Raw genomic sequence first — 24,673 nt, 5'->3', positions numbered from 1 at the left:
ATGATAAAGGAGCAGAGCAAATATTCAATTTCATGTTTGATGATGTCTTCTTTTAGTTGTCCTTTGGGGTGAGTTGTGGTTTGGATTCAGTTTAAATGTTTTTATTTCTGATTTGGTTCATGGATTGTCTTTGTTGGACCAACTTTAGACCAGGTTTAATCCCTTAGTTCCCTTTGCCATGGTAAAGGTTTGGTTTAGTTGTTATCTTGATTTTCCTAGCTTATACTGTATGCATTTTATGCTATTTGGGACATTCCCTAGTGAAATTCTTGTTTTTATATGACCAAATTGACCATTTGTGTATTTTTTTCAGATGTGGATGTAGACAAACCAGATGAAAAGTCCATAATGACGTATGTTGCCCAGTTTCTAAAGCACTATCCAAACCCTCACTCTGAAACCGACGGGCATCATGATGAGGTAACTACTTAATGAGAGATTCTTAATCTTTTTTTGGTCATTTGTAAGCATTTTTAAAAATAAGAATGAAACTGGTATATTATACACTTTAAAACTGTGGTAAAATATATTTGCATAATACACTGACTTCATTCATTGCATGCTTAAAAGTCCCTAAGCCTCATCATATTTCTGCCATGTACCATCAGATTAATCTCAAAAGTGTTTTAGGAATATACAGTAAATCTACTGAAATTGCCACATGACGTAGTGACTGCCTCTGATTGGTTCTTTTCATATGCTACCAGCCCCTTACTGGCATCTTGTCAAAACAGCTGCATTTTGCTCATTTCCTCCTTTAAACTGATTAAATAAAGAGCATAATAGACAAAGGGCCTCCTGACTAGAAATAATCTTTAACTAAATGAGCTATCGCCAAGTCAAATAAATCCCAAAATTGTGAAGAGCAAAATATAAATGTATAAAAACATACAATAACATCATGAATGGCTCAGTCAGTATAGATTAAAGTATTTCTGCATTTCATGTTGTTAAAAGTTCAAAACAAGTTGTCATACAAGAGACAGTAAAATAGGAATTGGCCATCTGTGATATTTATATTTGATGTAGACCAAGTATCATTTAAGGGCCAAACCACCTTCAGTTCACATTGACAGACATTTTTTTGTTTCTATTGTGCTTTATGCCATAAATGTTCAATTGATTAATTTACATTAATATAAATTCTGGTTTGATGTGTAATATTCACTGCATGCACATACATAAATATGTCACAATCACAGTTTTGTTTTTCATGATTTAATTTCTCCATGTGTTTACCTTTGTGCACATTAAGCTGCTTCTTGGCTCAATTCCAACTTTTGCACTCTCGGTCCCAGTGCTACAGGTGAGAGCTTTGGCCCTGCGCTGCATGCTGCTTGTTTTTTGACATTATTCCTCTCTTTCCATTTTCTTCCATTTTGGTCCTCTTTGCCTCTCCTTCTTCTAACCTGTTTGGGGTGTATTTCTCTTTGTGCCTTGCTGCTTTCCTGGATAGTTTGGTCCCCATGACATAGAGCAAATGCTTGAGGTATGTGTGAATTATTTATGGTAGTAACTCATAATAAGAGTTTCTCCACACATTTAACACACTCTCTTTGGTTTCTACTACTGCGGTGTAACTGATAGAACTGATGAAGGATTACTCTATCTATGCTATACATTTACCAAAATTTCATGACTATATTTTTCCCTGGCAGAGAGAGGAGAGGAAGATGCTGAGGGAGCTCAAGGTGTTTTTGGACCAGTTGGAGAAAGATGTTCTGAGAGCGCAGGGAGCAGAGGGAAACCTCACTGACAAATACCAGGTAAATAGATGTTTAATTATAGGTTCATTCATTTCTTGTTTTCTCTAAGTTTAATTTACCTTTTTTGAAATGACAGGCATTCAAGACCTTCCGTGTGCAGTATGAGATGAAGAAGAAGCAGACTGATCCTTTGCTGCAGCCTGTGAGTCGAGACGGGAAGCTCTCTGTGGACCAGGCCCTGGTCAAACAGGCCTGGGACCGGGTCTCTGCCAGGGTGAGTGTCACTAATGGAGGTCATTAAAACTCTGCGTGGAAACTGACACATAATTAGGGGCACAGTGGCAGATGCAGTGGGTCGCCATGAAAACTCGCTGTGTCTGCTATTATGTCTGTGAGACATGATCCTTTTTCATACCTAGTTAAACCTTCGTACCTATTATTTTTCACAGAAAAAATGTGTAAGTTTGTGCTAATCATGCATTTTAATTAACTTCCATCTCAGTTAGAATGCACTTAAATGTGTAGTTTGTACATTAAATTACTCAACTGTTTGTTTACTCTCAGACAAAGCCTTTGTCCTCTTCTTTGCTTAGTGGTGGGTTTTTTAACCCTTTTGCGATGCTGCTGAACACAAATGACAATGACACAATAATTTAACAATGCATATGTGCACACAAAAGACACTGCAGTCTTTTCAAACTAGATATTCCATAGTGTGTAGGTGTTTTGTTTTGTGTCTGTTAAATACTGTATGTCCTGTATCATTTATCTGACCAAATATTTGACCAATCAATAGTACAATCAATTAGAGTGTGGTAAATGGTAAAAGAGAGACAGAGAGAGAGAAGGAGAGAGAGAGAGAAAGACAGAGAGATAGAGACCAAATTATGTAGATGGTTTATTTGGGGACAGTTATAAAAATATTAGTTTATTTATTATTATGTAACTGTGGATTGTTCCTTATTTACATTGACTATCTAGCCATCACACAATATGGTCTGATAAGCTTTCCCATGGTTAAACAATGAATATCTGTGGTGAATGTTGCCATAGAGAAACTCATCTTGGCTTTTTATCTACTACAGCCACTGGTGACAATTCAGGAAGATAAAAGCCTTTGGATCAGAGTCAGTCCAGAGTAAATGAGACTGAAACAAAGAGAGTTTTGTTCACTCATCCAGACTGATCCGAAAACATGTCCAGGGTCTCGTAAAAATCAGCTTAACTTTCAGCTATGACCAGATTAATTTTTGTGGGGATTGGGCAGGGAGATATACAAAGTAGAGCTGGACAATATAGCAAAAATATATATTTATCACATGTAATTTATTTGATTTTGTCAACTTAAAAATTACTTTCAATATGAATTTCCTGAACATAAACAATAGACTTTAATCATTGTCATCTAACAAAAAATTAAAAACTGTTGAATATTTTGTCAAAATCGTCTGATCTTTGCTCCAAACCACATGCTTTTACTGACAGAGGATTGAATGTGAATCTCACAATTAAAAAGACCCAAGATGACCAGTGGCAAAAAATTATGCAATCTCAGTTAAAATTTGATAAAGTCCTACTTCCAAGTGAATGGATATCTATCGGTGTATCTTCACTAATAAACTAAATAATAGATTAAAAAAACAAACCATTGAATGAATAAATAATGTTAAGAATATGAAGTCTTTACTGTAAATTGTCATCTACAGCTGCTGGAGTGGCACATCCACCTGGACAAGTCCCTCCCCGGCCCTCTTGGAGTGATTGGAGCCTGGTTGCACAGAGCAGAGATGGCCCTCAGAGATGACATTCCCATTCACCACGTTCACGAGGAGACCGCCAACGTGATCCACAGAAAGCTGGAGCAACACACGGTACAGCTTTCTCTGCATGATCAGCAAAATTCAAGAATAACATGGCATGGTTTTAGTCTTGGACATGCTATTTATATTGTATAAATAGAATGAGTGATTATTTTTTGTTTTGCAGGAAATATTAAAAAGCCTTGAGCCCCATCGACAGACTTTCCAGCAGATTCACAGGGACAGATCAGTGAATGGAGTTCCAGTGCCACCTGAACAGCTACAAGACATGGCTGAACGGTATAAAGTTACATTCTTGGCTTTTGCATTAATCTACAAAAATACCAAGATGAAGTTGTAGTTATTTTATTGTGTTCTGCCAACAGAAACATTTGATCTATTTATACTTTTTATTTCAGGTTTAACTTTGTGTCAACATCATGCCACGGTCACCTGATCAAGATGGAATTCTGGGAAATGAAGTACAGACTCTTGTCCTTTCTTTTCTTGGCTGAATCGAAGCTCAAGACCTGGATCATTAAATATGGCAGAAGGGACTCTGTGGAGCTCCTTTTGCAAAACTATCTTGTAAGTTCATTTATATTACAAAGCAGTGTGTAGACCACTGTTAAAAAACCTTGGGTAAACTAATGTATTTAATAATTACTATATCTAGATTGTAATATTTACCAGGTTATAGTCAAGCAATTTTCAAACATGTTGGGAAATATAATACCATAGATAATTAAGCATTCATATTTATATTTCTTCTTTATCTGTTTTTCCTCCAGACTTTTATTGAAAACTATCGATTTTTTGACCAGTATGACATAATCTTCAGTGCCCTCAAACAATCTGCAGAAGTCTATGTGAGGTCTGATAGCACAAGTAAGATTTGATATAAAATTTTTTCTATATTTTTCAACATTACACACTTTGTCTGTTTGTCTGGTTCATAGTAAATTGTTGTTACTGTGGATTTCATGTTACAGGGTACAAAACCTGTAACCGAGGTAAGTCCAAAAACAACCTGACAGCATTAACCCATCCCAAATTTGCCTGTCTTCTCCTAAAAATCTGGGGATGCACTTTTCCTGTTTAACATCCTAATTACCTCCAATTAAAATCACATTGCATTGTGCTTGAAAGTGTATTACAGAAATTCATGCATTTGGTGGAATGCTAATTGCTAGCATGTGACACATTGTGATTCATGAGCGAACATTCCTCTAATCCAGAATCAACCCCAATCAGTCCCTGAGTTGTGTGTTTATTGCAGCGAATATACAAGGTGTCTCCAGAAAGTATTCAAAATGTTGTACAATACTGTGCATTAGTTTTAAGCAGGTGAAGGCTGTTACAGTTTACTTGTTATGTTTTATTTCATGTTGTGAAAAGCATTAGAAGCTACTGTTTTTTTATAATGTGTTTTGGCAAATAATGTGTTTTCGTAGATGCTTATCTTCTATTACAAGTATAAAAAGAGTATATACAGTATTGTATATAGGATCAGCACATCAGTCTGTGTCAGTATGTTTTTTTTAAATAGTTTTAGATCAGATTTTTCATTTGTTTACTTTGCTGTGTGTTTTGTTCATTGACTTTTGCACAGTAATGTAAAGCATATACTATAAGATGTATAATTTCTGGACACACTGCTCTTTACACATTTTGAGAGTTGAGCTGAAATACTTTGTACTTACAGTTGATGAGGCAGAGGGGGTGAGTAAGTTCCTGAATGAAACGACGGCTCAGTGGAAGCACCTGGCTCTGGAGGTGCGGAGCGTGCGCAGTATGCTGGAGGAGGTGATCTCAAACTGGGACAAGTACAGCAACACAGTGGCCTCTCTGCAGGCCTGGCTGGAGGACGCAGAGCTAATGCTAAACCAATCAGAAACTGCGAAGCGGGTGAGTAATTTCTATGTGAAAAGTTGAATGGATTACGTTAAGTACTTAAATACTGAGTATAGAGTTGACTGCAGATTACATAATTTGATAAATGCCTATGTAAATTTTCAGTACAGGATCAGTTTTATGAGTGTATTAGGTCCCACTTTAGAATTTATTTGTAGTGTTAAATGCAGTATAGTTGATAACCAGATGAGGGAGTTTCAATTGGCCAAATTGTGATGGTTATACAGTATAACATATGTTTTGTAACAATTATTAAATTCCACAATATTAAGTTTAGTTTTTTTCTTTAGGATTTTTTCAGAAACTTGTCCCACTGGATTCAGCAACACATGGATATGAATGACGCCGGGAACTTCCTCATTGAAACGTGTGACGAAATTGTATCCAGAGATCTGAAACAACAGCTTCTCCTGCTGAACGGGAGGTGGAGAGAGCTCTTTGTCAAAGTCAAACATGTAATACTCACACTGATCTTTAAAAATCTTGAATTCAATTTATTTAGTACACATGTTTTAATGTATTTTATGTCTTTATACAGTATGCAAGAGCTGATGAAGTTGATAAGTTGAGGCAGGACTACCATGACGGGATCAACACCCTCAAAATGTTTATGGATGCAACTGATGAGAAGATGACTGCTCCCATTCAAGTGTCTTTCCTCAATGTTCGAGCTTTTGTACAAGATGTTGAGGTACTACTGTTTATTACGTATTAGTTTATGTGTATGAGAAAGACAAGTTTACAAAGTCTAATGTTTTTTTTGCAGGAAATTAAGCATAAAGTCCCAGCAATGGAGGCAGCCTGTAAAGCAGCATGTCGCACTGCTCAGCTTTTGACCAAAGACACTCCACAAGAAGAGGTTTCACAAATGAATGCTGTAATGGCGTCAGTCAAGGAGCAACTAAGCAAGGTAACAGCATTTTTTGAATGATTCAGATTTGTAGATCACATTTTACATTAATTCATGTTGTAAGAAACTTAGCATAAAAAAATTAAGACTTTAGTTCACCCGATACCATGCCTTTATTGCACCCTTTAATAAAACAATTTTTTAATATTTAGGTGCGAGAAAGATGTTTACCTTTACTGAAAGAGTCCCAGTCTCTTCTGCCCTTGCTGGAGGAAATGGAGAAGAACATCACAGGGTTTTATCAGGCTCTAGAGAAGGCCAGTCACATCACCAGCTCCACAGATTCTGAGGGACCAGTGGACTACAAACAGAGATGCCAGGTACACTCCAAGAAAGCAATTCTTGTGTACTGTACCTTTAAGAATTTAAGTGGTCAACGATATTAACAAATCCCAAAAGCTGGAATTATATAGGTTGTCAAATCACAAACTGTTCCATATAATTATGCGTGAAATTTTGTTAAACATATTTCTCCCAAATGTTAATACCCTTGGCAGGCCCGTCGACAGAACTTTGGGGACATTGCATACACAATATAAACTTATAGGAAGAGGGTCCAATTCTGGGCCCCTAAAACCCTTGGGCCTGGGACAACTGACCCCTTTGAACCCCCCCGTCTACTGCCCTGACCCCTGGATGTGTTTAAAATGTGCTCTCTTAACTGAATTTTGACTTAACTTACCTCTTTATTTTTTATTTATTTGACAGGACAGTGTACATTAATGAACGTTTCTGTAAATCTGCACCAGATTTAAGCACAAGGCTAATTTTCATCGATATTCCCTGGACAGATGTTATACTGTCACCCTAAAAAAGACATACACCACTACGTAAATTACATAAATTATCTGTCTCAATTACAGTACTGTAATTTTTTTAAAGAATGAGCCAAAGGACCAAACATTTTTCCCCAAAATTGTTCAGTGATTTCTTTCAGCTTTACTAAAGTTAATTAGTGTATCTGAGGAACTTGGCTCATGTTTTAAATGCTGCAGGAGTTGGCGACCTTCACACATAGCTGTAAGAAGTGTCTGACTGTGATTGAGAGGAACCATCAAAGCATTCAGAAGATCATGAACACCAGTAAAACTCTCCACCACATGGACATGGGGCTGCTGCAGAAGAGAGTGGGCGACCTGCAGGCTGCATCACAGGTAAGACAAAGGGTTATGTTTTTCATTTCAAAATCTTTTCATTTACAACTAGAAAAGCACTCAGAGAGCGCAGACCTCCGCCAAGGACTACCCCCATTTTTTTATATAAATTGCGATAAAATCAGTCTTCTGGATCAGATCCGGATCAGCCTTTGGAATATGAAAGAGGATCCCATTGTCCATCCCTGAGTCAAATTTCATGGGGTTTGTTCAATAATTAACCGAGATATTGAGAAACAAAATTTTTGGCCCCATTTACCACAATGTTAACTAAAATTTCAAAGTGATCCAGAATCCAGGATTTCTTCCGGATCACCCCCAAAATGAAATCAGTTCTTCCTTTTCACATTTCCAACAAATCCTGAAAATGTCATCAAAATCGGTCCATAACTTTTTGAGTTATGTCGCTAACAGACAAACAAACAAACAAAACATAACCTCCTTGGCGGAGGTAACAAGAATCTGATGATGAGAGACAACAGTCAAACAAGGTTAGATTACAAATTTATTTGCAGTGTTAATGAAAACTGGACCTAACTATTGATTTGTGCATAACTTTACTTTATGACTAATGACTACACTTTAAATAGCTTTAATAAATCATGAACAAAGACTTAATGAGCTCATAATGAACACAAGAATGCATCAGGTTTAGTAACTACTTAACTGATACATTCACTCTAATTCTTAACCGTAACCTCTTAATTAAGTAGTTACTAAGCCTAAATCTGAATAAACGATTTGTTTATTTTTAGTCTTAGTTTATTAAGGTGTACTTATTATAAAGTGTTACCCATTTGTCTTAAACCTTTGATCACATACAAGCATGTAATAATTGTTTTCTTATATCAAATTGTTTGATTGGATATTTAGACCATGATTAATGAGTCAAATGAGTGGAGAAGACACATGGAGGCAAACAGCAGCCTGATGAAAAGGTTTGATGAATCAAGAATCGAGTTGGAGAAAGTCCTCAAAATGGCTCAGACCTGTTTGACTGAGCGAGGAAACCCAGAGGAGCTGCTCAAAAAACACACTGTAAGAAAATGATTTACAATAGCATTTTATAAGGTTTGTTTATATATATGGATATATGAATGAAATACATTGTTGCTTTGAGTACTATTAAAGTCACTGCTATATAAATGCATAATACATACTCCATGTAAAATATAATTGATTTAAGATAGCATGTATTTAAATGCTCTCTTCTGCAGGAGTTTTTTGGTCAATTGGACCAGCGCGTCTTGAATTCCTTCCTCAAAGCTTGTGATGACTTAACGGACATTTTACCAGAGCAAGAGCAACAGTCCCTCCAAGAAACAGTTAGAAAACTACACAAACATTGGAAGGTAGCAAAAATATAAATAAATGAAACAAGGAATTACAGGAATATATCAACTATCCATTTATTTTTTATTTTTTTCATTTTCCAGGATATCCAGACTGATGCTCCATTTCACCTGCTGCATCTCAAAGTGGAAGGGGAGAGGAGTAAGTTATCCGTGTGTCTTCAGGAGTGTCAGAGTGAAGTGACTCGGGAGAACAGACATCTGGCCAGTATGGGCAGCGAGAGGCTTATCAAGGAGCACAGGGTGAGAGAAACTCTGTAATACTACTACTATTATTACCACAAATTTTACTATTGCTATTAATATTACAATTGTATTTTTGTTCAATTCATATTCTTCTCTGCTGTTTTAACTATGGACTTTTTTTTGGTTGTGAATGATACTACTGCTACTCTTAAATAATTGCATCAAATGTAATTCTATATCTCTGCAGGCTTTTTTCAGAGATAAAGGCCCCCTATCCATCTGTGAGAAGAGGCTACAGTTGATGGAGGAACTGTGTCAGAAACTCCCAGAAGATGACTCGACTCATCAGGTCATGGAGACCGCGAGAAAAGACTTCGCCGAGGTCAGAGAGGAGATCGATAGCACATATCTGAAACTACTGCAGCACCAGGACAAATGGAAGGACTACAATGCAAGGTCTGACAGAGCTGTTTATACAATACTATGTTCAAACAAAACTCAGAAAGCATCTAGTTTTGCTGCATTGCAGTAGAGAGTTTACATTTAAGTCTTTTCATCCACAGTACTTTTTCTGTATAAGACAAAGAAGTCTGACAGGAGGTTTAAGAGCCTTGATGTTATGTTTAGTATTAGACTTAGACAAACCTTATTGATCCACAAGGGAAATTATTTGAACACAGTAGCACACACATGAAAATATATTATAATAGCAAAGAGCAAAAATATAATTGGTAATAATACATTCTAAATGAGTAGCAGAAATAGCAAGAGACTGGTCGAATATGGCATAATTATATAAATGTATATGTACAAGTAAAAATAAAATATAGAAATTGTTATTTTATGTTTTTTAAAATTTTCCAAATGGAAACATCTGCATTTTGTATTGTTGTGTCAAACAGTATTTTCTCTGGTTGGCTCCATCCAATTTATTTATATTCCACATTATAATTCAGTTTGGTGGCATCACATATCTCAGCATATCCTTATAAATATTGTCAATATTATTTTATACAGGTATGCAGAACTGTCTTGCTGGCTTATATCAAAAGAAAGTCAACTGAGGCTTTTGAGAACCAGAGCCAATGACCCCAGGAAGTACAACCAGGTCAAAGCTACCATTATGGTAAGTTGATTAGATTACTATTGATCAGCTGTTATTTATAACCCTTATTGACTGAATTGTACTTTCAGAGCTTGCTTGTTTTTCCTCTCGTAAACAATGTTTTATTTTAGGGATACTTTATCAGTAAAAGGAAAATAAACAGCTTGAATAATCTTGATATAGAGATGTATTTTTCAATTTAGTTCAAAAGCTTAATGTACCCTTTTGAGTTTGCATGTCTATTAAAGAACAATTCACGTGCAGCCCTTCCTCAGGTCTTGTGAGCCCTCGTATGTCAGAGCACATTTTCCACGTCGTATGTTGTTGGTTGTTTCAGGAGCTGAGGAGTGATGCAGAGCTCCAGGAGGGGAACCTGAGCTGGCTCAAGGCACGCATGACTGTGCTCCTAGAGGTCTGCGCTGACAGTGATGGGCAGAGGCAAGCCAGCGCTCTCAGCAAACTCTCCACTGACTTCAAGAACCTCCTGGTCTCACTCATAGAGGTATGTGTAGACAATGTTCTATTGCACTGAATTTATTTTGATATGTAATGTAATATTTAATATATAAATGGACATAGCTAACCTCCATATGTCCATGTAACATTGCCCTTCTCTCTGTCAGGCTCCTCATTTTGGTCTTAAAATGTTTGTATTAACCCACACAGCCATGCTGTGGGTGAAGTCACACACCCTTAGTTTACTTCTTTATACAGTCTATGGTAGCAGTGTTATGTGCAGTGCAGCATTTTAATCATATTTGCGTGTCTTACTGAATATATCACTTTTTTGTATTTGTAGGCTGAGAAGATGATTTTGGCTGTGGGGGACTGTGTTCAGTTCAGGGAGGAAGTGCAGAGCACGCTGGACGATTTGGTTCAGGGGCAAAAAGAGTCTCAGGCCGAGGTCACCAGAATCTTGGACTCACCGACTGTTAGAGAGGCACAACAACTACTGCTGGTTTATCAGGTAATAACAAAGACAGATCCTACTTATGTATCTGTTATAATACTACAAGTTACAACAAGTAGAACTCAATTTTCAATAATCACCTTGTTTGAATTAGCTGGTTTGTTCTGGTTTTAAAATCTTGGTCTACCTTCAGTTATACAAAAATATATTTTATTCTTTCATCCTAGCAACTCCTAAAGCGCTTGAAGCTAAAGAGACGTGACGTGCAGCAACTGATGACCAGAGGGCAACAGCTCCAGGCTGAGGAGGGCGTGGGGGACAGTCTGCAGCAGGACCTGCAGTGTCTTGAAAACACACTCAGCAAAATGGAGCACAACATGGACTCACAGGAGCAGAGCCTGGAGGTGAGGAGCCCACAGGGTCTACTGGGAACACGCTCAGGGGCACTGAGGGTGAACTTATATTATCCCCAGAGTAGAGTAAAATAAGAAAGGTCTGCCATATGTACTGTACATTGTGCACGCACACACACGCACACACGCACGCACACACACACACACACACACACACACACACACACATACACACACACACATCCATTAAAAAAAATAAAATATTGTAAAATTATTATGACAGTGCATATTATGTCTGTCATAAACAGTGCCTTGAGCTAAACATTTTTGATACAACATTATAATGACTGACTCCTCTTATTATTGTCTTTAGGTGACACTGGCAGCGTGGCAAGAATTTGACAGTCAGCAGGAGACAGTGCTTGAGTTTGTCTCAAAAGCTCGGTCTATAATGGAAAGAGATATGAACTTCAGCAGCCCTGAGAGCCTGGCTGTGGAGCTAGACCAGGCCAAAGTAAGTTTTGTTTAAAAACACAAAGGAAGTGAGAGCTTCAGGATATTTTAGTAGAAGTTCAGAAGAGGTGATCCTCAAGGACGAGGCTCAAAAGCTTACATATTGTGAGGATGACCAAGCATGTAATGTGAAAACTTACAGTGTAAAAAGCGGTCAAAAAATATGTTGGGATTAGTATAAAAGTCCTTTAATAATTACATGGGACAAGTCAACGTGTTGTCTTCTTCAGGGCATACGTAACATTACAAGCTTGGTCATCTTCACTATAAGTTCTGTTTATTTCAATGATTTTTCTTACCCTTATTTTATATATTCATAATTAATGACAATGCATTAATTTGATTTTTCCCTTCATTCTAGCCATATCATATACTCAACTAAAGTCATCTTGCATTTGTGTCTTTTCCTTGAAATAGGTGCTGCTAAAACAGTGTGAAGCAGAGGTCCTTCATATGAATACATTATCTAAAAGAGCCACAGAAATTCAGCTTGGTCCCAAGAATAAAAATCTCCTGGCTCAACAATCCCGAACTCTCAGTGAGCAAGTGGACCAAGTCGAGTCTGGGCTCAAGAAAGAGTAAGGACTAGCATAATTTGGTGTAATATTTTTTTACTATATAGGTGTTTTGTTCAAAGAGTGCTTTTGTATTCCAGTGTAAAGACCCTGGAAGACATGAAGCATCAATGGGAGCAGTTCATAGCTGGATTTGAAGGATTTTCTGTGTGGATTTCTGCAAAAGAAAAACAGTTGGAAGTCCACAAAACATCACCTGTACCTCTGGATGAACAAATTAAGACAGTAAAGGTAAACAAAGTCATAATGTCTGAACTTATACAGTGTGTGTGTGTGTGTGTGTGTGTGTGTATTTAGGATGAAGATGGAAGACATAACAGAACTCAGTACATAACTGAGTTACAAGAAGAACAAAACACAGTTGCTATACAGAAAAATGTTTTAGAAATTTAGAATTTTGAAATTCAATTGCCAATAAATTTGTACATGTTTTATACTCAATATTAATTAATATTATATTAATATATTAATATATAATATTGAAATATATTATTAGATGTCTAATGTTTCTCATAATGCATGCAGCATTTTAGCTGTAATAATTTGACTTTCTTTTCCAGGCTGTGAGTGTGGAGGTACAGGATCGTGCTGAGGTCCTGTCTCTGCTGGAGACACAGTCCCAGGCTCTGGCCCAGTTCGTGTCTTCGGGGGAAGCCGCCCGGGTCAAAGCTCGACTCACTCAGGTCCGACGATACTGGGAGGAGCTGAAAGACAGTGTGCAGCAGTTAGACACACAACTGGAGGAGAGTTCTTCTCATAAGCAGAAATTCAAAGCTGGACTCGAGGAAGTAAGACATTTTAGATTTAATTTAGGCCAACAATATAAAAAATAGACTGTAAATGTTTTAGCAAAATGCATAGATGAACTTATCTGTTGACTTGTCCTAGGTCCAAGCGTCGATTGCTGAACTTCATACAAAATTGGAAGACCCCATTAAATCCTGCACTTCTTCATCAGACACCTATCACACTCTTCAAAATCATATGGCAAGTTTTAGCCTTTCATCTAAATACTGTGTAGTTTTTCACCAATGATGGAAATTATTTTGTTTTTGTCACCCTATTTGCTTTGAACATTTTACCATATAACTTTAGTTAAATTTTACTGTATGCACTGGAAATATCTTTAAAGGAAAGTTTTTAAAATTGATCCAAGTTGATGTTTTTGTATTCATTATCTTTTTCAGGAAGTGTGTCAGAACTTGGAGAGGCTAAAGGGCTCTTTGCTGTCGCTCACGGCTGGAGCTCGAAGACTTAGTGACCGAGAGGAGGTAGAGAGGACTGTAGCAGATCTGAACAGCCAGTATGACCAACATTTACGAGAAGCAAAGGACAAGCAGAGTGCACTGGAGAGTCTGCTTTCTCACTGGCAAAAGTAAGTATCAATACAATAGAGAAGGATCTAAACAAAAAATATTAACAATCTTTCTAAACGTTCATGGTTGATATCTCTCAGGTATGAAAAACAGCGGTCTACCTTTATTTCAAGCTTGGAAAGGTGTGAAGCAATGTCAAAACCAGAAAGTCAGTATCTTTCTGCTGACAAAGCAAAGTTACGCAGTGAGCTACAAGACCTGCAGGTGTAGTACTGACAAAGCTATCACTCATTACAGACACAGAATGCCTTTAGTAACCACTGGTTCTCAACACATGCAGTACAAATATGAATAGTCTTGTTCTTTGCAGGCATTGCAGTCTGAAGTCCACACCCTTGAGCCTACCTATCTGGAGCTCATGTCTTTGGGAACATTACTGTATCCCTCTGCGCCGGAGGAGAGAGTGACCCAGCTAAAAGAAGACCTTGAGACACTGCAAAAGCGATTAAACATTCAAAAAGCAGTCATACCTCAGAGGTAAGTTGGGCCAATTAAGTGTAATAGCCTGATGCTAACCTTTGACATAACATAGTTCACTGTCCCGTTGTTCCATAAAGTTAGGAAGGAGCTGCTCCAACTTATGCAATGTTTTCTGCTTGTCCTCCAGAATACAAGACCTCCACAGCCACCTGTCATTGGTAGAGCAGTTTGACCAGGCATTACTAAAATTCTCACAGTGGAGTGACTCCATGCTCTCAAATCTACACTCCTCATCTCAAATTAACATCAACAGCCTGCAAGCTGCTGCTTCACATGTGAAGGTAACAAGATTGGATACAGGGTTTTATTACAGTAATAATGTTACAGAGACTGGGATATAAGTAAATACATAGACAACATATGGTGTATTTTATTGTCAGATTAGGCTCATCACGGTACCTATGAGGACCCCTCGTGGCCCATAACCCCACTTTGGGAATCACTGGATTTAGCTGTGCAAATAGCTTCAGCCTCACAAAATGTTAATCAGCCAAACACAGGCAGTTGTTGTCATGGTGACTGTACACAGAGCATCAGAGGCCATTGGTCACTGCTTACAAAAAAAGTGAATACAATAGAACAATTGGCTGTGTGTGAAAAGGCTGTTAAATTTACATGAAAACTGATTCCATGCGCTGCTATGTTGTTGACATTTTCCCATTGCTTTTACAGGAGACACAAGCAGCACTGGAGAAACAGTCTGGAGTGAGACAGAGTTTGGACCAACAGGCTGGCAAACTCTGTCAATTCTGTGAGCCTGGTGACTCTGAAGTGCTCCGAAGTCGAGCTGAAAGTTGTCTCCAGCCTTACATGGAGGCTACGCAACTGGCTGACCTCCAACTGGAATGTATAGAGAGACTTGAGGCTTTCCTACAAACCCATAGTGTGGCTGCAGGAGTTTTACATGGGCTCAGACAGACCGTGGAAAGCGCTGGAAGCTGGGACAGAGGACGAGTGGAGGAGCTTCAACAGGAACTGGCTACGATTGTCCCAGATATAAGCCAGCTTGAAACCTTAGCTGTCAATTTGGATAGCAGTCTATGCAAAAGTCATTTACATATCGGTGCTGAAAAGGGGACTCGTAAGTCATGTAGGATGTTGGCGGATGCGCTCAGTTCTGAATTGGACACTGTGAGGAATATGCTTGGGTCAAAACAAAATGAAGCGGAGGCACTTGGGGCATTATGGACTTCTTTTAGACAAAGAAAAGAACAGCTACTCAAAACGGTGGAAGATATTGAAGAGAAAGCTGACCACCAAAGTTTCAAAGAGCCCACACTACATGCTGTACAGCAGAGGTAAAGTAAACAACATCAGTATCACAATTTAAGTTATAAGTGTACTCATAAGTCATACAGAAAACTGACATTAATGAATTTATAGTGGCACTGACACCTCTCAAATATTTTTTTCTGTGTTAGAAGCATGAAAAATAAGCATACATTTGAGAGATTCTGCTGATTGTGATTGAAATGTAATTGTGATGGGTCTGCATATTCTAACAGGAATATCTAGTGACAAGCAATAGTTAATAGCAACAATAGCTCAAATACTGAAAATTGTTAAATTTTCAGTATTAATATTAGAGTTAAGCAAATATGAAAAATTAAAAGATTATATACTGTTGTATATGGAGTCACTTTTATGCATGACTGGTGTTGTAATTTGCTATTTAATTTGTTGATAATATATTTTTTCCATTTATTAGGCTGCGATTCTTTAATCAGCTTGAGGATGAGCTACAGTCTCACCAGCACGAGGAGCAGTGGTTAAGGGACAAGGGAAACCAACTGGCCAAGAGAGATGCAGAGCTCGGCGGTGAGGTTCTCCGCGAAATCAGCCTCCTGGAGACCACGTGGGAGGACACCAAGAGACTCATTACTGAAAGGTAAGACTGAAATTTTAGAATCCAGAAATATTTGTTCACATTATGATTAAAGGTCAAGTATTACACTAAATTGACTCATGAGCTTTAAGCCATGTTATAATGTTATCCAATCAAAAACATACCTGGTCTTGTGTTTTGTTTTATTCACAGATATTTTAGTAATCCTGAATTATTTGTCACATCTCCAAAGATCAAAATGCTCTGTTTCACCTTGTGATGTCATGAAGAGGTTCAAGTTAACGGCTACTTTAGTTCAGTAAAGATGGGTAATTCCATGGTTAAGGTGTATGGAGTTTAAAAGCACACTGGAGCACTTCCTGTATTGCCACATGACATCACAAGGTGGAGCACAGTGTTTTCCTTTTGAGAGAAGAACTTAGCCCAAATAAACAAAACAACATTATAAATAATTATCAGAAAATAGCGGAATATAAGCCCTTTAAAGTATATTTTCCTATTAACTTCATATACTTTTTTCAGACAAGAACAATGCAATGTCCTTGTTGAACTCATGAGGGAATATCAAGCCTTAAAAACTTCTATAAGTGGCATTATTGAAGGAGCAGAGTCTATAATTGACATAAGCTCTGTTTTAAAAGATTATGAAGAAAGCAAGAAATTACTTTCTAAGGTATGGTCACTTAAAGATTATGTTATTTCCACTGGCTAAACTATGTATTGTCATGTAATTCTATGTCATGTTTGACTAATTAATAATTTTTTTAGCACGAGACTGTCAAAATTGATATGGCAAGCAAGCAGTACGATCTAGACCAATTTTCAAACAAAGGAAAGCAGCTTGTGGTTGAACTAAAGAAGATCCCAGACTGTGAATCTCAAATATTGAAGAAAGATGCTGAAACAATTGTTGATCACTGGCTGGATGTAAGTTGGATTTTAAGATGTAAACATGCATCAGTCTTTGCTGTAAGTCTTTAAGCCATTCAAATCTAAACTTTAAATAATGCTTTTGGTCATTTATTAGGTCTCAGAGAAGATAGATGACAACATTGAGCATCTAAATCAGAGTTTGATGGTGTGGGAGGATGTACGCAAAATTAGTGAAGATGTTGAGAACTGGACCAACCATTGTGCAGTTGAACTGAATGAAAGCCTAAGCAACCTCAATGACAGTCAAAAGCTCTCTGCAAGACTCTCCACACTTCAGGTATACTTTATCTTTAATACATTACAAATGTAGTCATAGCATATTTTAGACTATATATATATATATATAATATATTTTTTTTTTAGACTGAGATGACTGAAAAGGAGCAAAAACTTGTAACTTTTCAAAGCAGGATTTCAGAGTTAAAGAAATATATCCAAAGTCAAGAAACTCCCGCAAGGCTACAGGTAAGATACTAAAAATAAATTAAATAAATAACATTATTATTCATCAGCCAGAATGGCTATCCATATTTTGGCAGGTTTTGGAGAATGATCTACGCAAGAAGATGAATACAGTGCAGAAGCTGCATGAGCAAGCCAAAGGAAATCTAATAGACTTCAGTTCACAAAGGAAACAGCTGGAAGACTATCTCGCAAATGTCAGCCTGGCTCAAAAGTATGGAGGACACTTTGGTTTCCTCACCAACAGGATCTGACCCAGAGGACATCTGCAGAGTCAAGGTAATTACACAATCAGGCAAAATATATGAGTGGAGAGAAGTCTGTTTCAATAATTATAAATGTGCACCATTAAGTTTAATGATTAAACTTTAATCAAATAGCAAATAGCTGTAGATAGTAGAGATAAGCAGATGGACATATTTTTCAGCATCATCGGTATATTGCTATAAAACTGCTGTCAAATGTGTAAGAATTGACATGTTGACATGTAACATGTTTTTGTTTTACAGGAGATTCAAAAAGAGCTTCAAAATCAACAGGGAAGTATTGATGCCACCAGAGAAAGCCTGAATACACTGTGTAGAAAATACCCCTCTGAAGAGCTGGCCAGTCTGGGTTCAGCTCTGACTGACCTCATTAAAACATATGAATCTGTGAACCAGCTTTCTGCCCGCACGCTGGTCTCCCTGCAAACCTGTCTCCAGCAACAGTTCAATGGTAAATATATTGAGCCACACACTACAGTTTTCTACCCTTTCCCTAATTAATGCTGGAAGGAGCTGCTAAAATATTTTTCTTTTTTTGTAGATTTGGCTCAGGAGTTTCATCGCTGGCTTTCGGAGCAAAGGGAGATAGTTAAAGAGTGCTCTGACAGATCGGGAGACACTTATATTGTTGATCGAAAACTGCAAAAGATTAAGGTAAACATGGTGTTTTGATTCGTAACTACAACAGGTATTTTATTAGAAACAAAGTAATATGAAAGTGTTTAAATAAGGGAAAGACATAAAAAGGTGGTGAGCACATGTACTACAGTCCCTGACAAAAGTCTTGTCGCTTATTCATTTTGTTGAAACAAAAGCTTATAACCTGACTTTAAATTAATCGATTGGTTTTAGAAATGTCTCATATGAAAGCTAAAACCCTCCCAAATTATGCTCAATATACTAAAATAAATTTGCTTCACTGAAGAAAGAATGATCATTTAATGAACACAGAAAGGTCAGATTTTGGCAAGACAAAAGTTTTGTCGCCTACAGAAAACTGAACAAATAATTTACTTCAAATACAAAAATATGTTGCATAACGTCAGTGAATTAAGTAGTGGTGCTGTGAGATCCAAGGACTGCAACCATGCGGTTCAACAATGATTCATACAATTTGTTGATGAAGTCATCAGGAATAGCAAAGAAAGCGTCTTACATGCCTCCCAGAGTTCATCAAGATTCTTTGGTTTTGCCTTCCATGCTTCCTCTTTCATTCTACCCCAGACATGCTCAATGATGTTCATGTCTGGTGACTGGGCTGGCCAGTCCTGGAGCACCTTGATCTTCTTCGCCTTGAGAAACTTTGATGTAGAGATAGAAGTATGCGTTGGAGCACCATCCTGCTGCAAAATTTGACCCCTTTTATGTTTGGGAATGTAAGAGGAGCTAATACTTCTTGATATTTTAGGCTATTGATATTGCCTTCCACCCTGCAAATGTCTCGCACACCCTCATACTGGATGTAACCCCAGACCATGATTTTTCCGCCACCAAACTTAACTGTTTTCTGGGTGAATCTTGGATCCATGCAGGCTCCAGTAGGTCTCCTGCAATATTTGTGGTGGCTGTGATGTAATTCACCCGAGGATTCATCTGAGAAATCCACCTTCTGCCACTTTTCCAGTGTCCATCCTTTTAGCAGGCTGTGGGCCTTGGCAAATGCCACACGGTTTTTTAATTTAATTATTATTTAATTTGTTTAGTGCTGGTTTCTGTGCACTGATTCGACCATGGAGGCCATTTCGAGACAGAATTCTACAAACTGTTCAGGTTGACACAGAGACTTGAGGTGACCAGGCCTGGTGGAGCTCTGCTGCAGTGGAAAAGGGGCTGGCCTTGGATTTTTGAATCAACAAACGGTCCTCCCGAGCAGTTGTCTTGCGGGGTCTGCTGGACCTGGGCTTGTCAAAAACATCTCCAGTCATTTCAGATCTTTTTCTTATTCTTTGTACTTGACGCTGAGACACATTGAAGGTGTCAGCCACCTCAGCAGTGGATCTGGTCTTCAGCCTCTTGATAATTAACGCTTTGGTCTCAGGGGTGGATCTTAGGCATGTTGTCAGAGGTCAAGTTGCAGTTGATGTGAAGGTCTGTTGTGCTGGGGTTCTTTTTATACACACCCACTAATTGATTGATCAGTAACTGATCACAGGTGAGGCTGTAATCTAGGATTGGGTGCATCATATGACAAGACTTTTGTCTTGCCAAAATCTGACCTTTCTGTGTTCATTAAATGATCAATATGAGACATTTCTAAAACCAATCGATTAATTTAAAGTCAGGTTATAAGCTTTTGTTTCTACAAAATGGATAAGCAACAAGACTTTTGTCAGGGACTGTATTGAACTATTATTGTAATATTGAACTTATTCAAGAAACCATTTTGGTTTCTCCTCCTTAAAAGTTAAAAGATGTTAACAGAACTTCACATGACAATACCCAGTCCATGCACATTGATGTTCCTTGCAGCTTATCCCTAGATATGATTTTTTTCTTTGGAATTAGTTGAATCTATGGATAAATTTTTTGTCTGTCCAATTACAATACTTTTAAATCACAATTCTTAAGCACAGTTAAATTTAGATTATAGATTAGGTTATTCAAACAACTGATTTTTTAAGATAAAGGCAATATTTTGTCTACACTATCCAACTCAAAAAATTGGAACATCTTTCTATTTAAAAAAAATTCTTTCTCTTTCTGCAGGGTGCCATGGAGCGGGTGGAGGAGGGTGAGGTGCGTCTGACTCAAGTTTGTGAAGAGGGAGAGAAGCTGCTCCTCCACCTGCCCAAAGCCAGTGCGGGACAGGTCCAACAGCATCTGTCATCCATACAACAGGACTGGGATGGCTTTGTGGAGCAATGCAGACAGAACCAACAGATCCTGGAAGACAGTGCATCTCTTATGAAGGGGTATGAAAACATGATTTGTAGCTGTACTTTATGTTGGATTTTGTTTGAGTAACATAAATGTTTTCTTTAAGGTTTGAGGGTCGCCTTAAGAAGCTGAAGTGGTGGTTGGAGCACATGGAAAAGAGGATGACCACAGATTTTCTCGAGACCAAGCAGCGAAGTCCTGGAAAAGTTGTGCTTGAACAAGTGGAGGAGTTTCAACAAGAGGTTCTGAAAGAAAGGTATTGTTGAATTCAAGACAAGTCTGTATTTTTTGCATTGTTAAGTTGCATTGTGCATTCCTATCCACTTGCTTTAAGACTGTCAAACAATAACAACTGTATATCTAAAATGAATACACTTTTGTGTATGCATATTGACTACTAATTTATTTGTTCATTCTTAATCCACATATGAATGAATATAGTCAGTAGTCAATAATTGTGCAAACCTAACCAAAACAAGGCTAAACCAGAGCTGAATGTATTCTCACTATAAAATCACTATAATGAATAAATGTGAATCTTTCTGTAGTGCAAATCACAAATTCCTTCTAACTTTTAAAATGATGTAACTTTAAAATATCTATCCATATAGGGACTCTTTTGAGCGTCTGTGTCAGGAGGCCCAGGCGCTAAACGAAGGCGGCAGAGGAGACGGCAGTGAGACTCGAGTGTCCGCTCAACTCCAGTCTCAGCACCAGGCTCTGCTGCGGAGAGGGAGGGATCTGCTCCGTTCCTGTCAGCTCACCCTCCAGGAGCAGCAGGCCTTTGAGGACACTCTGCAGGCCACATGGACCTGGCTCAGCATGATCCAGGAGAGGCTGGGTGCACTCAACAGCACCGTGGGCAACAAGGAGACGCTGGAGAAGAGATTAGGACTTGTACAGGTTAGTGTGGGGAAAAAAGCTGTAATTTCTTAATGTAAATACAATTGACTATTTATGCCTTCTCTCTCCAGATATCTGAATAACTAAGCAATAAAGAATGCAAAAATGTATATGTAATTTGTTTCATTGTCCTGATCTTTTTTTTTTTTTTACTTTACATAATATATAAAATATTTTACTTACTTCTGTCCTACTTGCTGTAGGATATTCTGCTAATGAAGGGTGAAGGTGAGGTCAAACTCAACATGACAGTGGGTAAAGGGGAACAGGTCCTGAAGCACAATCGAATGGAAGGACAGGAGGCCATCTGCTCCCAGCTGCAAAGTCTGAAGGACGCATGGGCCAACATGCTCATGACCTCCATGAGCTGTCACAGGTCTGTACATGTACTGTATGTAATATGTGCCAGAATAGTCATCATCATGCAGTGTTCATGGAAAGGCCAGAACAACCTTTTACTACTCAGAACATCACTGGAACTAAAACATTGTGTCAGAAGTAAAAGTGAATTCTTTAAGAGCAGATGTGAACAAGAATCAAAAGTCTTACTGCCAGCTTTACCTTTATTTGAATTACTTTGTTTATTTGGCCATGAAAGGCAATGAACATGCTCCAGTTCATGATCATACTTGACCTTACATAAATTTTTTTGATTTGATACTTGTACTTGACATACTTATGATATGTCTCCCTATCTTCAACTGTTTTATCCAAAATGTCTTCTTTCATTTCAGTCGTTTGGAGTGGACAGTGACCCAGTGGAGTAGTTTTCAGGACAACCGCAGCCAGCTGCAACAGTGGATGGAGAGTGTGGAGCAGGAGCTGGGCGTGACCCTCCCTCAGCAGCCCGGTCTGAAAGAGAAGTGTGCCCTCCTGGAGCGACTGCGAGCCCTCCAGGCCGATGTGGAAGCCCATGCTGCAGTCCTGTCCCGCCTGACGGAGAAAGCAGTGGAGATGCACGAGAAAACGGCTGACCCCACCTTTGGACCAGAGTCAAGGGCGGAGCTCAGTGCACACTTTGCAGATATTTCAGCAGTGGTTAAGGTAAGATTGATGGAAGAATAAAAAAGCATTTCCTGTAGGTCAAGTTCCAGATCAGCGGTTGGAAATGTCTTTCTCAGCAAATGTAGCAGGGATGTAGCAATGAAGAAAAATACACTATCCCTTATAACACTTTTTTTTTTTTAATCTTTTTTAAATAATTAGGTCTTTTATGTATGTCTTTTTATAGTTTTTTATCTTGGTTTTTGATTGGATGTTACTTATTCACCTGCTGTTTTTGAACTTTGCATTGCAACATTGCAATTTGCCCATTGTGGGACAAATAAAGGTTATCTTACATCTGTATTAAGCAACAGCATTATGTTGTTGTTATTTTTCTCTTCAAAGGGTAAAGTGCAGTCCATGCAGAACATTGTATCAGAACATGAGCAGTACTTGGATGCTGTGAGGGACTTTAACGATTGGTTGATCTCAGCCAAAGAGGAGCTTCAGCGCTGGTCTGACCTGTCTGGAGACTCTCTGTCTATAAAAAGGAAACTCTCAAAAGTTCAGGTGAGTAGTAAGTACTGCATTGAGCTGTTTTTTCAGGAACTAAGCATAAAACATTGATTTGTGGTACACTTTAGTCTAGTCATGGGTTTGATTCTCTCCTACTCTTCACCCTCATTATAACCTGTATATTATAGCTATCTATATTTATTCTATCCTGCTTAATAAAGCTTATGAGGTGAAAAAAAGAATAAACCAGAATGAGGACAAAAGATGCCTTCACACTATTTTGAAAACAGCAATTCACTTCGCTTGTATAATTTCAGGAGCTGCTTGACTCTAAACAACGAGGCAGAGAGAGGCTGAACCGCGTCCAGAGATGTGGCGCTGTGGCGAGGGATCACACCGGCTCTGGAGGATATGAAGCCATGGAACGAGAGGAGGCCGCCCTGCTATCATCATGGGAACAGTGGGAACGGGGTGCACTACAGACAAGGGCTAGCCTGGAGACTACCCTGTCCCAGATCGCCAGCTCAGAGCAGGAGTTCTCTAGCCTCTCTGCGCAGCTAGAGCACGATCTACATGATTTCAGCCGACTGCTACATCAATGGCGTCTTAAGCTAAATCAAGCTGAGGCCAAAACTGATGGAGAGGAGGCTGTTAAAGGATGGGAAATGGCCAAGGCAAGTCCATTTGGCTATAGCATAACTCATCTATTATTAACGACTTATAGTAGTGAATGGTATAATTAGGCAGGACGCATTTTGTTTAATTTGTTTGTATTTTTTTTTCTTAGGACACATTAGAGGAACTAGTCAAGGCTGAGCCCATGTCTGACAGTTTGAAAACTCAGTTGAATGATTTGTGTCGATTCTCCAAAGACATGGGAACGCAGTCTGACAGAGTGTCTGCACTAATAAAGGAATATAACAGGTTAGAAAAAAGTGTTTTATTGTCTATTTTTGCATATAATATGTAGATGTGTTTTGGAATTAATTAAGTTAGCACGTTTAAAGTATAAAAAAATTAAATAAGTGCACCACATACCCTCATTTGGAAAAATCCATTGCTTTCAGGATAATGAAAAATTTGTATGGTCTCCATAGCTGTTAACAATTTATCATTTTACCATCCTTAAAACGTCACCTATAACAGGAAGCTGAAACCCGTCAATAGCTTGCTTTTTTTTTTTTATATCAATGTGTGTGTTTTTATATATATATATATATAAATGTTTCCTATGTTCCAATTAGGAAAGCTCACTAACCAAAGTCCTTCATATTGTACCTGTGTAGTCTCAGCCTGAAGGCTTCCAGGGAGTGTCAGAGCAAAGAGAAGCTGCTGGACCAGGGTTTCCGTTCGACTTTCAGAGAATTTCAGCAGTGGCTCGTCAACACTAAGATCAACACAGCCAAATGCTTTGATGCCCCCCAGAATCTCAGCGAGGCCTCCTCAAGCCTGCAGAAAATACAGGTAATAATAAAAAATGGATTTTGTTTTAAACTGGTCACATTTTCTGGCTACAAACTAGAGGAAGGCAATAAGGCAACAGTTGGATTTTA

General features: G+C 38.2%; 1 protein-coding gene across 1 annotated transcript in view; it reads left to right on the top strand.

Annotated features, from left to right (window-relative positions):
* The window catches only part of syne1b (spectrin repeat containing, nuclear envelope 1b), an 80,592-nt gene that overhangs the window by 13,282 nt on the left and 42,637 nt on the right, over nucleotides 1–24,673 (top strand). Inside the window, 50 exon segments of the mRNA XM_055155188.1 lie at nucleotides 314–420; nucleotides 1,659–1,766; nucleotides 1,843–1,980; nucleotides 3,413–3,577; nucleotides 3,693–3,805; nucleotides 3,925–4,093; nucleotides 4,297–4,393; nucleotides 4,498–4,518; nucleotides 5,211–5,413; nucleotides 5,710–5,874; nucleotides 5,958–6,110; nucleotides 6,186–6,329; nucleotides 6,482–6,649; nucleotides 7,325–7,483; nucleotides 8,357–8,521; nucleotides 8,701–8,835; nucleotides 8,920–9,078; nucleotides 9,269–9,477; nucleotides 10,039–10,147; nucleotides 10,464–10,628; nucleotides 10,926–11,093; nucleotides 11,264–11,440; nucleotides 11,763–11,903; nucleotides 12,320–12,480; nucleotides 12,558–12,708; nucleotides 13,038–13,265; nucleotides 13,366–13,464; nucleotides 13,665–13,852; nucleotides 13,934–14,057; nucleotides 14,164–14,330; nucleotides 14,461–14,614; nucleotides 15,006–15,631; nucleotides 16,042–16,221; nucleotides 16,702–16,852; nucleotides 16,948–17,106; nucleotides 17,207–17,389; nucleotides 17,476–17,577; nucleotides 17,652–17,764; nucleotides 17,766–17,853; nucleotides 18,084–18,291; nucleotides 18,382–18,494; nucleotides 20,547–20,752; nucleotides 20,824–20,973; nucleotides 21,329–21,620; nucleotides 21,824–21,996; nucleotides 22,355–22,664; nucleotides 23,010–23,174; nucleotides 23,438–23,794; nucleotides 23,908–24,044; nucleotides 24,407–24,584. Of these exon segments, the coding sequence (XP_055011163.1) occupies nucleotides 314–420; nucleotides 1,659–1,766; nucleotides 1,843–1,980; nucleotides 3,413–3,577; nucleotides 3,693–3,805; nucleotides 3,925–4,093; nucleotides 4,297–4,393; nucleotides 4,498–4,518; nucleotides 5,211–5,413; nucleotides 5,710–5,874; nucleotides 5,958–6,110; nucleotides 6,186–6,329; nucleotides 6,482–6,649; nucleotides 7,325–7,483; nucleotides 8,357–8,521; nucleotides 8,701–8,835; nucleotides 8,920–9,078; nucleotides 9,269–9,477; nucleotides 10,039–10,147; nucleotides 10,464–10,628; nucleotides 10,926–11,093; nucleotides 11,264–11,440; nucleotides 11,763–11,903; nucleotides 12,320–12,480; nucleotides 12,558–12,708; nucleotides 13,038–13,265; nucleotides 13,366–13,464; nucleotides 13,665–13,852; nucleotides 13,934–14,057; nucleotides 14,164–14,330; nucleotides 14,461–14,614; nucleotides 15,006–15,631; nucleotides 16,042–16,221; nucleotides 16,702–16,852; nucleotides 16,948–17,106; nucleotides 17,207–17,389; nucleotides 17,476–17,577; nucleotides 17,652–17,764; nucleotides 17,766–17,853; nucleotides 18,084–18,291; nucleotides 18,382–18,494; nucleotides 20,547–20,752; nucleotides 20,824–20,973; nucleotides 21,329–21,620; nucleotides 21,824–21,996; nucleotides 22,355–22,664; nucleotides 23,010–23,174; nucleotides 23,438–23,794; nucleotides 23,908–24,044; nucleotides 24,407–24,584 (8,501 nt within the window).

This window comes from Boleophthalmus pectinirostris, unplaced genomic scaffold (genome assembly GCF_026225935.1).
Source record: "Boleophthalmus pectinirostris isolate CB_2022bp ecotype Guang Dong unplaced genomic scaffold, ASM2622593v1 HiC_scaffold_10, whole genome shotgun sequence".
Taxonomy (NCBI): Eukaryota; Metazoa; Chordata; class Actinopteri; order Gobiiformes; family Gobiidae; genus Boleophthalmus; species Boleophthalmus pectinirostris.
This window is presented reverse-complemented; position numbering and strand designations above follow the sequence as displayed.